At 36.3% G+C, this 16,431-nt stretch overlaps 1 protein-coding gene across 2 annotated transcripts; it reads left to right on the top strand.

Annotated features, from left to right (window-relative positions):
- The first annotated feature begins 869 nt into the window (after positions 1-869).
- LOC149539598 (omega-hydroxypalmitate O-feruloyl transferase-like) lies at positions 870-5,203 on the top strand. Of its 2 annotated transcripts, none has more exons than XM_089800827.1 (3): positions 870-1,227; positions 2,442-3,034; positions 4,065-5,203. In XM_089800827.1, the coding sequence occupies exons 2-3, from the start codon at positions 2,570-2,572 to the stop codon at positions 4,923-4,925; spliced, it is 1,326 nt and encodes a 441-aa protein (XP_089656953.1). In that variant the 5' UTR covers positions 870-1,227; positions 2,442-2,569; the 3' UTR covers positions 4,926-5,203. The 2 variants fall into 2 exon arrangements, with proteins under 2 accessions (XP_089656953.1, XP_089656952.1); XM_089800826.1 differs by having other exon boundaries at positions 1,166-1,312.
- Positions 5,204-16,431: the final 11,228 nt, after the last annotated feature.

Below are 16,431 nucleotides of genomic sequence, written 5' to 3' on the forward strand. Positions count from 1 at the left end.
CATTGGGAAGCCCCTACATTATTGAAGGCGCCCGCCTAGCTATTTACAACTATTGTTCTAACTTCTTGGCAATAATGACTTGCGCGAGATTTGGTGTGTGTACAAGGGGTAAAAGGTGGTCATTTCGAAGTGTCACCTTATACTTACTTAAAGATGCCCTAACAACTATGTACTACAACCACCTTAAAATTTATCAATACTTTTACACAAATGTCCTAAAAGTTGCTCAAAAATTACCAATACAAATATTCTAATAGTCCATTAATGAATACAAGTAGACATCTATCAATACATAATATATTTATTAATAAGATTTTAGTTATCATTATTTTTAAACATTAGTAATTGAAATTGAGTGAAGTTAAATGACATTCTTCCCCTAAACACCCCCTCCCTATATAGACCCCACAAAAAGATCCAACTAATTAGTTTTTGAATAATATTTTTAATTGAATATAAAACAATTCCATAACAAAATATTAGTTTTCTGATCACACATAAACTAATCAAGATTTCATGAAACATTAAATACAGTTGTCTTGATATTGTCCCACCGATAAAATCCAATGCAATTAGTCAATGGAATTAAAAAAACAATTCAACCAACATACTTACCAATAGTAACACATTTCATAAAGAGCTTGGACGTTGAACGAGAATGTTACTCCATGAAAGCAAAGCAAGATGTAATTGTGAGAATGCTCCATGGAGGAAAACGTCTTTCTCATCATTCATTCATTCTTCTCCATGCATGGAAAAATGTTTCTGTGGGTTTTGACCAACGTATTCAATTGCTCGGTGTACGCAACAAAAGCGTATGTTAGGTGAGGTTTCTTCCAATAAAACTAACGAAAGTCACCAGCCTTGTAACCAAAATTCCTGCACAGCAATTAAATAAGCAAAACCAACAACCAGGCAAATTTATAACGGAAGAGTGGGGCTGCCATTGGTAGCTAGTGGCCAACTCTGAGCCCTTTCTTGCTTAGCTCAACCTGAATTGGTAGATGGCCTACGCATTTCATCCTCATCTTTCTCCTCCTCCTTCATTCCCCATTAGACCTGGTTTTGAGTATCGTGAGTTGTGGAGAATGTGCCTTTCGTCACGCAATGTAGGGAATCAGATCATACCCCATTATTTATATGCCTTCCCCACCATGCCCCCTTCTATAACCTTGTACAACACCGTATGCTCTGACATCCAGACGGGAGAAGATTCATATGAAATAGGTAGTGCCTCTTCTCAAGTATAGTCTCATATTGGAGGTGGGGGATTTGAAAGGAGATATTCATGCTGGTTCAGTGCTTTTCATGAGTAAGGAAACATCTTGGGTGTGTCTTATTTGGAATCAAGAGTATATGTTTTGTGTATGCTTTTTTGAATCGATGATTTGGAGTATAGTTGTTGGTCTGTGATTTCAATCGGTTGATAAGTAGGAGATATTTTTTATGATGGGTAATTTGAATCGAGATATTTTCTGTGGGAAGTAATCTCAATCAATTGATGAGTTGGAGATATTTTCTATCGCAAGTATCAGGATTCAATTGTGTCAATTATGAGTCGAATTCATTGATTCATGTTTTTTGAGTAGTGAATCATAAGCACCCATCTCTTGTGATGTTAGGATAAGGATTGAACCGTAATTTGTAAGTCGAACTCATCACCATGCTTCATAGGTGGTGAATAGAAGATTCCATCTCTCCAGTATTTTGTATATGTTCTTTAATATCATACCTAATGATCTTATTCTGCATATATGAACATTTCGAACCATGTGTACCTAATGATCTATTTTGTATGTGCTTTTTGAATCCGAGTTTCCAACCACATCCTGTACTCTATATCTAATAAATAGTGAATCACAAGAACCCATCTCTCATGATATTGGTATAAGGATTCAAGTGTAATTTCTAAGTTGAACTCATTGATCTATGTTTCATAAGTAGATCTTATCTCTCATGTTAATCACTAATATTTTGTATATATATTTTTTTGAATATCATAACTAATGATCTTATTCTACATATTGAAATATATATATATTGAATCCAAGTTTCCAATATATTGCTTTTGGGGAAACATCTGGATAAATCACCACGATCTATTTTAATTTTTGTGTATGCTATTTGAATCCCTATTCTAACCACACCCCTCATTCTCACTCTCAATTGTACATAGTTGGCTCATCGATTATTGTTCTTGGAAGGCCTTCATGATTACAAGTGGTAAAATGGGCTTCATAGAAGATGTTCTGAATGCAGGACTTCACTTGCCAGGTGTTATTTGTCACTTGACTTGTCAAGCGTAATCCATTCAAAAAGCACGCACAATTGATTCTCAAACAATCTTTTGGGCATTATGGAAAATTAGAATCAACCTTCTAATCTTATAGATTATGAAAAACTAATGCCAGCTAGATTTGACATTTGTTTGTTTTTCGCAGGTGTTGGAATTTGCAGGCAGTAAATGAATTGCAGAAGAAACAATCAAGCCTAGTGTTGATTTATTCGCGTGCCTCTCTTTCTCGAAGTAAGATTTATTGAATTGCATAGCTGTGTACAAGCGGAGAAAATGGAAGGATTTGGAGTGGATTCACGGCCTACAGTGGAACTGAACGTGAAGAGGCAGGAACCTACACTGGTTCAACCTGCAGAAGCTACAGAGAATCATGTCTATTTTCTGTCTAATCTTGATCAGAACATAGCTGTCATTGTGGAAACAGTCTATTTCTTCAAAGCACGGAAGGAAGGGGATGGGTGGAGAGAAGATGAGAAGCCAAGTGAAGTGATAAAAGAGGCTCTGAGGAAGGTATTGGTTCATTACTATCCTCTGGCAGGGAGAGTGGGGTTCAGTCCAGAGGGGAAGCTCAATGTCCATTGCACTGGGGAAGGGGCAGTCTTTGTGGAGGCTGAAGCAGATTGCTGCATCAATGATGTTGGGGACATGGCCAAACCCAATCCTTCCACTCTTCAAAAGCTCGTCTACAACGTCCCCGGCGCCACAAACATTCTTGAAATCCCTCCACTTGTTGCTCAGGTTTGAGAGATTTACACCCATTTCCCCTGCCTCTTCAAAAATGGTTTTTTTTGGGCTAATTCGAATTTCTAGTATGTTTATTGTACATAGCTTTTGGAATCAACTGTGAAATAGTAATATTGTTTTTGGTTCTAAGTGTGAGATCAATGTTTCAATGTTTTGAATCACATTCTGTGATCTATTATGAGAATGAATAAGAGAGTGTAAGGAGAAGAATGCGCGATTGCAGATTAGACATCTCTATCTTTCTTTATTATTACTTGTGGTCTGCAATCTTTCGTTCTCCTTATTCATCCAGATGATGGATCACAGAATGTAATCAGAAATGTTGATACTAAAAAAATCTCACAATAGAAACCAGAAGCAAATTACTATTATCATAGATGGGAAATTTAATAGTGTTAATATGACATGTCTTTATGATAAGCATATTTAGCTTCCAGAATCTAACTCTGTGAATTTATGACATATCTCCATAATAAGCATACAACTCTGGCAGCAGCTGTGTGAATTTATGACATTTCACTGTAACAGATCATAGAGTTTTATCTCAAAAGTCATAAATGCATTTAACAGAGAAATATAGAGTTTGATCCATAACATCACACAACCTGTTATTATAAATTCACACAACCCATTTCAGACATTATAAGCCATTCTTTTCTTTTTCTGGATTTAATTGTGTGCATTTATTTAGCATCGATCCATGATCAGGATGAGTGAGAAGGATAGAAAGATATACAGAGTTGATGCTAAATAGACACACAATTGAATCTAGAAAAAGTTACAATTGAAATTTAAAAAATGAACTGTAGAATTCTGATAATGTTAGCATCACAGCTGATTTCATAAACTATGTACAGTACCACAATGATAATTTCAGAAACTATGGACAATTACATCATGATCTATAAAAATCATCTGTCTACCATTCTTAAATGCTTGTCCGGCACTGTAGACTAAACCAAGATTCTTCACCAATTACACTACTCAAATCGGGTATTAACAATGGACAAAACATGGTTTGCAGGTGACAATGTTCAAGTGCGGAGGATTTGTACTAGGGTTAGGAATGAACCACTGCATGTTCGACGGAATCGGGGCAATGGAATTCGTGAACTCATGGGCGGAAACCGCCAGAGGCCTGCCTCTATCAGTACCCCCATACATGGACCGATCCTTGCTGAAAGCTCGATCGCCGCCCAAAACAGACTTCCCCCACATGGAATTCACACAGCTGGAAGAAATCACCAATTCAAAAGGGGGCAACGAAGCGGAGGAAATGGAATACAGATCCTTCTGCTTCAGCCCGGAGAAACTCGATCAACTGAAGAAACTGGCAAAAGAAGACGGCGCCCTGAGCAAATGCTCCTCATTCGAAGCCCTAGCGGCGCTGGTATGGCGATCCCGCAGCAAAGCCCTAGAAATGGCGGCAGAGCAGGAAACGAAGCTCATGTTTGCAGTAGACGGGCGGAACAAATTCGAGCCTCCCCTGCCAAAGGGCTACTTCGGGAACGGAATTGTGATCACGGCGGCTCTTTGCAAGGCGGGAGAATTGGCGGACAAACCGATCTCACATGCGGTGGGTTTGGTGCAAAAGGCGGTGGCCATCGTCACAGATGGCTACATGCGATCCGCCATTGATTTCTTCGAGAAGACGCGCGCCAGGCCTTCATTGACGGCCACTCTGTTGGTCACCACCTGGTCTCGATTGGCGTTTCATACCTCGGATTTCGGGTGGGGAGAACCCATTCAATCCGGGCCTGTCACTCTGCCTGCTAAAGAAGTCGTCCTCTTCCTCTCTCATGGCAGCCAACGCCAGAGCATTAATGTCCTCCTTGGCCTTCCTGCATCCGCCATGGATCGCTTCCAAAAATTCTTGCAGTTCTAAACCTCCTCCTTGTTCTTCCCCCAATTTCCCCAAATTGTTACTTCTCCTCATGATGTCTTTCAATGTTTCATATTTAGATGATTTGGTTATTCTTGGGTTTTCAGAATTGGAATAAATCGGCGAGTTTTCGCTGTCAATTTGGCTTCCTGTGATCGAAATCTGATAGCCTGTAACAACTCCCATTTCGTTTCAGCTGGGTTTGATCGTTATCAGGTATATTTACAGATGAATGTTAAGGATGTTTCTGTTCAATATGAAATCTGTATGATATTTTACTATCTGGAGAAGGTGTACAATTTATAGGTTTATTATTTGGATGTTGGTATCAGATTTTGACTAGTCATAATATTGATTGTTCATACTTTGCAATTACATTGTGTGCAACCATTTTTAAAAAAAAAGTATTTCCTTAGGACTTCTATGATTGATTATATTAGAAAATAATTAGGGGAAAAAAATCAATTCATTGAGGTATTCTTTAACATTTTATTAAATGGAAGTATACTTAAGTTCTTAGAGTTTGAATTATACATTGAATTGAATTTTGTGTTGTTTGGTATCTATTTAAATATGTCCTAATAACTATGAGCTTCAAATTATAATAAATTTTACACTACTCATCTATAAATGTCCAATTAGTCATGTACAAATGATTCAATTGTGAACACATAAATTAATCAATTATTGTCTATTGATACAAGTAAAACAAGTGCTCCAGTTATAATATAGTGAAAATAGTGATTTGGACATTGTCATTATTAGTTTTAAACAAATGCTATTGTAGTTGTTCAAAGTTTAAAGATGATATTGAGACCTTAGTATAATTATAGCCATAATTGTAATTGTAACCATATTTCTCTTCAAAGATTACCATAATCTTAATAATATATTATCTTAATAATAATATTATAGAAATACATATTTTTTATAGTAAAGCGGCCAAAAAATCAGGGGGCTGGACCTTTGTTCAACACTATGGATAAACCATTCACAACATGAGACTAGAAATCAAACTACCAACACATTCCCAATTGTGCCCCTTAATATCAAAAATAGATTTCCCAACCCAATACTACCACTTCGAAGAGTATCTAACAGAGTATCACAGTCACTAGTAATCAAAACAAAATTACTAGCAACCAACATATTGTTCTTCCATTAACAACTTATAAGCATATCTACAATATCTACCAACAACATATCTATTGTAATTACTTAATTAAAAAATAATTAAGTCTGTAAGGCCCATCGACTAGTACAAATAGTTTAGGGTTGACATATACTAGCAACAACAAGTCCAATGAACATAACATAAAACAAAATAAAACAAAGGCTTAAACTATAGCCTTTTCCTTTCCCTTTTTTGCCAGTAGAACTTTGGTTCAATCGTCAACAAGGAAACCATATAATTTCTTAGAATCCCTTGTGCCGAGACCTTCATCTTCACTCTCCTTGTGCAACAACTGGAGAGTAGGAGTAGCAACATGGGTCACCTTCAAAGAAAACTTGGAGAGAGTTCTAAAACTCTCATCTAGGGCCTCCATCTTGTGTTTAGTGTGCCCAATCAAACTGGATAGCTCTTGGCATCCATCACATTTTTCTTTAGGAATCTCCTCGTCCTGAACCTAAACCACATTAGGGTTAATAGAAAACATATCCTTATCTTGTTTCTCCATCCTCATAGGGGAGGTAGCCATCATCAACGAGGTATCTTCAACAATATAGGGATAAGGGATACAAATGGAGATGAAGTCAATAGTGTTCATAGTGAAACTGGCAAGCACATGGGTGGTGACCTAGCTAACCTTCTTCCTTTTCTTGATTTTATCATCCTCTAAGTCAGAGGTATTTTCTTTTGTCCTCACCTTAGTGTCCTCTTCATCCTTCCCCATTCTCATATTCTCACTCACCTCCTTCTCACTAGCTTCTAACCCCAACTCCTTGTTACCATCCAAATTTCTATAAGCCTTTGGTTTCTATCTAGCCCTACTTTTGACCAGTCTACCCGGCCTTCTACGACCACCATCATTCTCTTCTTCTATATCAACAAGGTCAAGTTCCACAAAATTTTCTAGTTTAGGTTTTTTCATAGTCTGGGACCCATTTGAAATCTTTTTGTATTTTTTGGAATTACTAGAGAAGAGGTAGAAGAAGGGGAAGGCTAAGGAGTGGGGGCCGCAGAACAACCCCCACCACCGGTTCTAGTAGAATTTTGTGGGCCTTGACTATTAACTAGGGCAACACAACAAGGAGGACATAGGGCCAAATGAAAGTTATAGAGATAGAGGATAAGACCTTGGTGCAGAATAGTGGAACTTTTGCCTTTCTTCCTTCTATCCCTAACCTCTAACATAGTGGTTTCAAGATCATGTAAAAGGAAAAATAGAATAAAGAACTCATCATGATGCCTAAAATGGTTCAAAAGTGGGAAATGGTAAAAGTAATAGACAACAAATACCTTCCAGAATAAGGTACTTCATAAGCACAAGACATACCTCATCCCAGGGCTTTGGGAGTTCTTCATGACTAAACCCACCTCTAACTGCATAGGCTCTTTGTCTTTTTTGGAAAATATGTTCCGGTTCGTCTCATCGGTTACCTTCGTAACTTTCTTCCTTCCATAGATAATCTAGTTATCATAGCAAAAATTTCCTCATTCACATGAAAGGAGATGTCATGAATAGTGATCCTTCTATATGTCCAAGATTTGACAAACTAAGATGAAAAATTATTGTCATGACCTACCATGGCCTCCAAGAAAGGAACCAGGCCCCTCTCATATAGAGTCATCCAAGTACAATGTTTTCTTACATAATCTTCAATCCTGGATGGTTCAATTTGCACCATATCGGCACCCATTTCAGAGTCCTGATCAGAATTCATCAAAATCTCTAGATTGACAATCTTGGTAATGGTCTTACTCTTTCCTCTCTTCCTTAGAAAAAAAATGTTCATAGAATGCTCAATAATGCAGTTAAAAAAATGATCAAAGCTTCTATAATTATAGCAAAGATTTTTAATAAAAAATAAGTCCCTTCGCCATAAGTTTAACACGTGTGTACTACTTTCCATACAATCAATCAAATGACTTGTAGGCCTCTAAAGATTGTGTTTATTAATCCAAGCTAAAATAATAATGAAAAGGTAATAAATATCAAATTCATATATTTTTCTAACAAAATCACAAATAATCCCTTTCATCATCCACCCATTTATTCTTGTAATGACAACATAACACGAGTTCCAATTCACCGTTCATTATTTAGATTACTCCAAACAATCTTCTTGTAGTTTAAATTTGAATTCAAGTCCATGTCCCACTTAAAAATAAGCACTGCCCAAATTAGCCAATAATAAAAATCCATTCTAAAGTTGTTCATTATTCCCTTTGTATGATAATTTATTCCTTTTCAATAAGGGCTTGAACCTCTATGGGAGAGTGTTCATCTGCCGCCAACACCTTAACCTTGGACATACAACCCTAAACTTGCTATAGAATCAGCCACAATATTACCTTCCCTATAGATGTGTTGTAAATTACAGCTTTCCAACTTGGCAAGGAGGTTCCAAATATCTTCCATAATGCCATATATTGACCAACTCAAGTCCACACCACCTTTCACTATATCCACAATCACCTTAGAGTTTCCTTCAATCTTGACTTTTATAATGTCCCCATCTTTTTAGCAACTTAGTGGAGTTCTTAGCCTTTACAATCTCCAAAGGCTAAGTGAAGAAATAAGGAGAAATTGATTAACTTAATTTCTTATAAAGTCATTAAAAAAAATTAAAATTAAAAGGTGACTTTATATTTAATTAGTTTAATTTTCTAGAAGCACAATTAATTATTGTATTGCCAAGAAGAAGCTTCTAGAGAGTGCATTTTCTAGAAATACAATTAATTATTATATTGGAAAGGGGGAAGCTTCTAGAGAATGCAATTAAATAATATTTTATTTCCTTCTAGAAGGGTGAAGGAAAATAATAAATAGAGGTCAGAGCTTCATTATTAATCATTAGATTATTGTGAATTGCATTTGATAAAAACTTGGGAGAAGAAACTAAAGTTTCTAATTTCAGGCAGCCATTAGAGAATGCCAACTCTTCAGTGTTGCAATCATTTGAGGTGCTAAAATATCCATTGAATTTGGTATTTAGGAGAGCTTCAATTTAGGAGTTCTATTTGTGCTTAAATTGGAGAATACATTTATTGTTGGCTGCTATAGTATGCAAGAACGATGACGCGCTACAATACTTATGCTTGATTCATCTCCATTCTCAAGCATCATTATTATCAGTTTCCTCTTGCAGCTATTAGTAGTTAGCATTGTAATTTTTCAGCAGATGCTTTTGCTGTGATAATTTAGAATCAGATTTTGGCATTACTGTAGTCATTATTATAAGCCCACTTGTCTTGGCAAACTCATAGAAACATTGTACACGAGAATGAATTCAATAAAGAAGATACATGTTGCATACCATTTGTTTGATGAAATTTCCATCTAATAGCATATATGATCAACATAATAGTTATATGTTAATTGTTTGTCAAAATATCAGTTGGTTGTAGGTATGCATTCCATATCTAATTTCCATGTATATGCATTGAAAATATCAAAAGAACTACACTTGCATATTAGTTCATTGTAAGAGGCATTGTAATATCATTTGTGAACATTCTAAATTTCTTAGCACTAAAAGGAAACAATACAAGTGTTTGATAATATTCCTTGAGCTAAAATCAATTAGTTTGGGCAAGGGATATTACATTGGTATCAGAGCTAAATCCTACCATCCTAAGGGTTTAGCAATCACAAGCCACTTGGGGTTGGCTCTCATAGATGTTTCACTATTAGGCAAGGTTTGTTTGATAGGGAACAAGATTTTATCAAGCAACAAGACACCACAAGTGATAGGTAAGAGCATAGCCCACCAAGTGACAATAGGAATAAGGATCAAGAAACAAGGGAATTTTTTAGAGCAATGGTTATAGGACAAAAGCGAATGGCTCAGGCTTTGCAGGCACTCACCACCATGGTTGGGCACATGAACCCACAAGATAGATGGAATTTGGAACAAAGGGATAATAGGAGTGCAATAGGATAATCTAGAAGTCATAGAACTCTTTCCAAAACAATAGACAGACCCACATGTTCTACTTTTGTTAGAGAGGAACCAATATAGGAACCAATAGACGAAGTTGAGGATGAGACATTTGCAAATATCCTTATGGCTGCAAATGATGAATGAGAATTATTGGCACTGTAGGTTCAGGAGAGGATGACCTTTGAATGCTTTGTAAATCAGAGGAGAGAACATTACAGGTTAATCAGATAGGATAGGAGGCCTAGGGGTCAAAATAGTGAGCTGAAGAGGACTACAAACAAGCTTACTATGCCTACATTTGATGGGAGTGGTAAGATGACAGCTCAAGCTTGTCATAAGCTTGACATATTCTTGGCACTGAGGCCAATGACAAAGAATGAAGCTATCAAATAAACCACTTTATATTTGGAGGGAGTAGCACATGATTGGTGGTACCGTGGTATGGTAACACTTCAACATAATTAGGTGATAGAGTACCAGGACTTTGTGGATAGGTTGGTTGAAAGATTTGGCAAGAAATATCTAGAGGTTTACTTCTAGGAATTAGCACAGCTGAAACAAACATGCAACTTGGAGTATTTCATTGGTGAATTTCAGCAATTGGTAGTCATGGTCCCAAACATTTCAAAGTGTAGATTGATAGTTCTTTTCATTGAGGGCCTAGCCAAACCACTGGGAAGTTGGATAAAGGCATTTGATCCCATTTCTTTACAGGAAGCTATGAAAAAGGCAAGAAGTATGAAACATGCAGTCCCAATAAATAAATTTCAGTCCAAAGGAGCATCTTCTAGTAAGGATAACTGATTTTAAAAATGATTCTAAAGATAAAACTCTAGTACCTTTTGACAGGGAAACATTAAATGATTTGAGGAAGAAAAAATTAAGTTTCTACTGTAAGGGACCCTATGATGCAAACCATGACTGTCCTCTTAGACCAAAGGGCAAAGCTAAAATAATTATGTGGGCATACTATGAAGAATCAAAATTAGATAATTCATACCAGTAATTTGATATAAAGGAAATAGATGGTGAAAAAAAGGAAGACAAGGTTGAAAACTTGTCTAAAATAGAGTCCACAGATGGGGAAGGAAATAAGCAACTTAAGGAAGCTCGTCTCACTAGTATTAAGTAGGAAGGATCATTTTAAATGAAAGGAGTACTTGCTAGACAACGAGTTATAACTTTGGTTGATACCAGTGCCACTCATAATTTCATTGATGCTAGGTTAGTAGAGAAGCATGGCATACAAATAGAGAAGTTTGAGGGAATTAGAGTGAGTGTAGCTGATGGTTATGTCCTCAATTATGATTGTAAGATCATTGGACTCCCTTTGGAAGTTAATAATTATGCCTTTAAGGTAGATTTCTTTGTTGTACCTATGGGAGATACAGATATAGTCCTTGGGATGAGTTGGTTGCATGATATTGGTGAGTTCACTCTTAATCTCAAGGAGATGGAGATGAGGTTTAAAGTGAATGGGAAGACACAAATTCTTCAGGCAATTAGGGACAGTGATTTTAGAATGGTCTCTTTTTGGAAGATAACTAGATTGATTTGACATGACTAGGTAGAATGGGCAGTAGAGTGCATGTTAATGCCATCACAGGAGGGACAGTAGAAAATTGAATATCCTCTTGATATTCAGGAGCTTAGAGTTGAACACTCTAAGGTGTTCAGTGACATTCCACCAGGTAGACCACCAAACATGGGTGTTGAGCATATCATTGAGTTAGAGGAGGGGGCTAAGTCCATCATTATTACACCTTACAAGCATCTGAAGAGGTTGAAGGATGAAATTGAAAAAACCATAAAGGAGTTACTTGCTATGGGCCACATTAGACCAAGTAAGTCCCCTTTCACTTCTTTAGTGGTGTTGGTAAAGAAGAAGGATGAGACATTGAGGATGTGCATTGATTATAGGGTGCTTAATAAGAAGACAATTAAAAACAGGTACCCCATTCCCAAGATCGATGAGTTGATAGACGAGCTTCATGGAGCTTGCTTCTTCTCAAAGATAGATTTGAGATCAGGTTATCACTAGATTAGAGTTAGAGAGCAAGACATCAATAAGACAACCTTTAGATGTCATTGTGGCCATTTTGAGTTCCTAGTTATGCCATTTGGGCTAACTAACACACCTGCTACTTTTCAGGCAATAATGAATAGGGTTTTCCATCCTCAGTTGAGGAAATTTATACTTGTCTTCTTCGATGATATCTTGGTGTACAATAGATCTTGGGAGGAGCACTTCATTCACCTTGACATGGTGTTGGATATATTGGGTAGAGAGTCCTTGTATGCAAAGGAGTTAAATGTGATTTGGGTATGACAGAGTTGTATTTGGGTCATGCCATCAGTGCAGAAGGTGTACGCATGTATCCTAAAAAGATTCATGCTATTGTGGAGTGGCCTTCACTGGTAAACCTTACACAATTAAGAGGCTTTCTTGGATTATGTGGTTTTTACAGGAGTTTTGTGGATGGATATTCTAGGCATTTAGCACCCTTGACAGATTTGATGAGAAAGGGAGCTTTCTTGTGGACTCCTAAGGCACAGGAGTGCTTTGAGAAATTTAAGGAGTTGATCACTTCCTATCTAGTGTTAGCATTACCAGATTTCAACAAACCTTTTGATCTACACTATGATGCTTCCGGAGAGGGCATTGGAGCAGTGCTTATGTAGGAGAAGCACCCTATGAGAGTAGGAAATTAAGAGGGCTAGAGTGGAGCTTCAACATAAATGATAAGGAGATGTTAGCCATTATGCATGCTTTGGCTAAATTTAGGAATATTTGGTAGGTAGAAAATTTTGTATCAAAACCGACCATAATAGCCTAAAACACTTTTTGGGGCAGCAAGATCTCAATGATAAGCAATTGAAATGGGTGAGCAAGTTACAATCCTATGACTTTGATATTACATATTTTAAGGGCACATAGAATGTAGTTGCTGATGCTTTATCACGTAGGCCCCATTTGAGCTTATTGACTGATATATTGGAGGATTGGAGACACTTTATTCTTGTAGAGTATGTAAAGGATGCCTAGACAGCTGGATTTATAGATGGAACTATTGAGGACATCAGATACACCCTTTTGAATGAGTTCATCATTTACAAAGGGCAAATATTTTTGGTCCTAGGCTCAATAGTTATGAGGATGATTCTGAAATCTTTTCACGATTAATCTATGATAGGACATCCTATTTTCTATGAGACATACCGACAGATTATAGAGCACTTTACATGGAAAGGGCTCAAAGCAAAAGTACTTCAATATGTTAGGGAGTGACCCACCTGCTAGCAGAATAAGCAAGAACACTCCTATCCAGCTGGTTTACTTCAGCCACTTTTGATTCTTGATAGGAAGTGGGAGTGTTTATCTATATACTTCATCACAAGACTGCCTAGAGCCCAAGGTAGGGACTACATATATGTAGTTGTGGATCGACTTACAAAGTTTGCACACTTCTTGCCAATCACTGCTACATACACTGCTACACAGGTGGCAGAGTTGTTCTTCAAGGAGATATTCAGATTACATGGCTTACCTTAGAGCATTGTGAGTGACAGAGACAATAGGTTTAAGAGTCACTTTTGGCAGGAGCTATTCAGGCTGTGTGTTATAAATCTCACTTTGAGTACTAGCTACCACCCTCAGATAGATGGTTAGACGGAGATAGTGAATAAATGGGTGGAGGGATATTTCAGAAATTATATAGCAGGGCAACAAAATGCATGGATAAAGTGGATTTATCTCTATGAGTATTGCTACAATACCACTTATCACATGTTTATTTAGATGTCACCCTTTATGGCCCTATATGGGTATGAGGCACCCAATTTTATGGATCTATTTTTGAGTGATAGTAGAGTTTCCAGTTTAGGTGATTTGTTACAGGAAAGTCAAGACATTGTTAAGACTCTCAAGGATAATATAACCAAGGCACATAATCAATAGAAGTAGTATGCACATCAGAAGAGGACTAACTAGACTTTTGAGGTTGGAGATATGATGTATCTTATGTTGCAGCCTTACCGTCGATCCACTCTCAAGAAGAGTGGTTCTGAGAAACTTAAGCCGTGATACTATGGTCCATTTAGGATTATCAAGAAAGTGGGAGAGGTGGCTTATGAGTTAGATTTGTCAACAGAGAGCAAGGTTCACAACATTTTTCATGTGTCATGCCTCTAGAAGGCACTAGGACATCATATTGTTCGTTCTATAGTGCTTCCAACCTTCAATGATGAGGGAAAATTGGTATTGGTACTAGAGGCTATCATTGATTTTAGGGAAAGAAACTTGAGGCATTGTACTATAAGGGAGTATTTGGTGAAATGGAAGGACCTGTTAGTAGAGGATGCGACATCAGAGAATGAGGAAATTTTGTATCATCTAGACTTGAAGCTGCTTGTGGACAAGCAATTTCAGGGAGGGCAGACTGTAATATCCTCATCTTTTTAGCAACTCGGTGGAGTTCTTAGCCTTTACATTCTCCAAAGGCTAAGTGAAGAAATAAGGAGAAATTGATTGAATTAATTTCTTATAAATTCATTAAAAAATTAAAATTAAAAGGTGACTTTATATTTAATTAATTTAATTTTCTAGAAGCACAATTAATTATTGTATTGCCAGGGAGAAGCTTCTAGAGAGTGCATTTTCTAGAAATACAATTAATTATTGTATTGGAAAGGGGGAAGCTTCTAGAGAATGCAATTAAATAATATTTTATTTCCTTCTAGAAGGGTGAAAGAAAAGAATAAATAGACATGAGAGCTTCATTGTTAATCATCCGATTATTATGAATTGCATTTGATAAGAACTTGGAAGAAGAAACTAAGGTTTCTAATTTTAGTTAGCCATTGGAGAATGTTAACTCTTCAGTGTTGCAACCATTTGAAGTGGTGAAATATCCACTGAATTTGGTATTTAGGAGAGCTTCAATTTAGGAGTTCTATTTGTGCTTAAATTGGAGAATACATTTATTGTTGGTTGCTACAGTATGCAAGAACGATGTCGCGCTACAATACTTATGCTTGATTCATCTCCATTCTTGGGCATCACTATCATTAGGTTCCTCTTGCAACTATTAGTAGTTAGAATTGTTATTTTTGGGCATATGATTTTGCTATGATAATTCAGAATCATACTTTGGCATTACTGTAGTCATTATTGTAAGCCCATGTGTCTTGGCAAACTCATAGCAACATTGTACATGAGAATGAATTCAATAAAGAAGATACATGTTTCATACCATTTGTTTGATGAAATGTCCATCTAATAGCATATATGATTAGCATAATAGTTGTATATCAATTGTTTGTCAAAATTTCAATTGGCTATAGGTTTGCATTCCATATCTAGTTTCCATGTATATGCATTGAAAATATCAAAATAATTGCACTCACATATTAGTTCATTGTAAGAGGCATTGTAATATCATTTGCAAACATTCTAAATTTCTTAGCATTGAAAGACAACAATACAAGTGTTTGACAATATTCCTTGAGCTAAAATTAGTCAGTTTGGGCAAGGAATATTACAACTTTTCCATCCTAAGCTGACAACTAGCTTTGATCTCCAAAAGAGCACCATGGCTTCTGCCACATTGTTTGAAATGTTACCCAAATTGCCTACATAATCCATCAATTGTTGACCAATCTAGTCCCTCACAATAGCCCTTCCTACAACACATCCATTTCTCAAAGCAACATCACAGTTGAGTTTCAAGTTGGGATGAGTGAGAGGTTTCCATTTAGTGTTCCTCCTTGCTAGGGACTTTTAGGTGTCATACATATAGGACTTTGGGAGTTTCCAACTCATAGCAATCTTCTATTAACAAATTGACGGAGGGCCCTATGGGGTCTTCCACTTACTATTTTCTAAATTCTCCTCTAGCAGCTTAAGTATAGAAATAAATGTTACCCTAATAATAGTAAAATAAAAATAATTTTGATTTACTCATAATTATATATTGTATTTGTACAAAACACATTTCTATTAAAAATGATGATTTGAATTTTTTTATATAGGGAAAGGAATTTATTTGTGATTCAAATAATTTTTCCCTCTTACTTTTATTAAGTATAGGTTACACAAGATTTCAAATAAAATATTTAAAGTAATTTTCTCAAGTTGAGGTATTCCAAATTCAAAGCTAAATTTTATGTTATGTACAATATATTTATCGATTTATGTAAGGCAAGTTGTTCATAATTTTGATTAATATTTGAATTATGGTTATAATATATGCCAGTTTGTAATATAGATAGTTGTCATAATAAAAATAACATAAAAGAAGGTGGGTTAAATTAGGATATGGATAAGATACAAATATTTTCACAAAATCTAGCAAATATGGGGCACTAACTAAAGTGTTTGTAATTTATGGTTTAACATCAA

The sequence above is a fragment of the Cupressus sempervirens genome, chromosome 9 (assembly GCF_028749045.1).
Source record: "Cupressus sempervirens isolate cs-2001-9-10 chromosome 9, ASM2874904v1, whole genome shotgun sequence".
NCBI classification, from domain to species: Eukaryota; Viridiplantae; Streptophyta; class Pinopsida; order Cupressales; family Cupressaceae; genus Cupressus; species Cupressus sempervirens.